Consider the following 1,051-nt stretch of genomic DNA (forward strand, 5'->3'; position numbering starts at 1 on the left):
CCAGTGTTGGCCAGCGAAGGGGACGCCTATCCCCTGGGGGCTCTGCCGGTGGGCACGCTGATCTGTAACCTGGAGAGCCACCCTGGGAAGGGAGCGCAGTACATCCGGGCCGCTGGTGCGTCTCTGGGCACGGTCCCACTGTCTCTAGCCAGGTTCGGCTTGGTGCAGATGGAGGGGTGACGCTGTTGGGTGGCAGGGAGCTGCTGTCCTCTGTTCTGTCCACATTAGGGTGTAGAACAGGCCCTCAGGCAGGGCAACTGCCTCTGGTGCTTCCTGGTGATGCCTTGAGGTCCTGTCTACAGGAAGAAGTGCAACGGAAAGGTCTTCGGGGAGTTACACGGGGATGCACCTGCCACAGGGTGGGATACTTTGTCCTCTTGCTCAGGGCAGTTGCTTCCTCTCCTCTTGCCTGTTGCAGGGACTTGTGGGGTGCTGCTGAGGAAAGTAAATGGGACAGCCATCGTGCAGCTGCCCTCCAAGAGGCATATGCAGGTAGAGGAGCCATGCTGTCCCTGACCTGACCTCCTGGGCATACAGCCGTTATGTCCCTGAGGAGGCCTGCAGCTATTCTCTGTCCCCTAGGTGCTGGAGACCTGCGTGGCCACAGTGGGTCGTGTGTCCAACATCGACCACAACAAGCGGGTGATCGGGAAGGCAGGCCGGAACCGCTGGCTGGGCAAGCGTCCACACACAGGCTTGTGGCATCGCAAGGGTGGCTGGGCTGGGCGCAAGATCAGGCCTCTCCCGCCCATGAAGAGCTACATCAACCTGCCGCGGGTCACAGCACCGGAGTGATACCAGAGGCCAATAAAGTGTTCATGATGCCACTGCTGTCGCATTACTGCTGCCTGTTCTGCGTGGGGCCTCAGAACGTGCTTTCCCCATGGGAAGCCTTTGGCTGTGTTCAGCCCCTGGTGGGATTTGGGCTGCCAGGAGAGATGAGGCTGTGGGCTACCTTGGTGTGATGGGCTTACCCTTGGATGGGAGCCAGCCTCACACAACTGCTTGCACACTCCCTCCCCCCCTGGGATGGGGGAGAGAATTAAAGGGG

The 1,051-nt window shown here is 60.5% G+C and overlaps 1 protein-coding gene across 1 annotated transcript; it reads left to right on the top strand.

Moving 5' to 3' along the window:
- Positions 1-6: 6 nt before the first annotated feature.
- MRPL2 (mitochondrial ribosomal protein L2) lies at positions 7-795 on the top strand (the record flags this gene model as incomplete). The annotated part of the gene is made up of 3 exons (XM_010082703.1): positions 7-115; positions 419-492; positions 583-795. Coding segments are annotated over 3 exons (396 nt in total), but the record flags the coding sequence as incomplete, so codon positions are not given.
- Between the last annotated feature and the right edge of the window lie 256 nt (positions 796-1,051).

Source organism: Pterocles gutturalis, unplaced genomic scaffold, assembly GCF_000699245.1.
Source record: "Pterocles gutturalis isolate BGI_N339 unplaced genomic scaffold, ASM69924v1 scaffold60, whole genome shotgun sequence".
Taxonomy (NCBI): Eukaryota; Metazoa; Chordata; class Aves; order Pterocliformes; family Pteroclidae; genus Pterocles; species Pterocles gutturalis.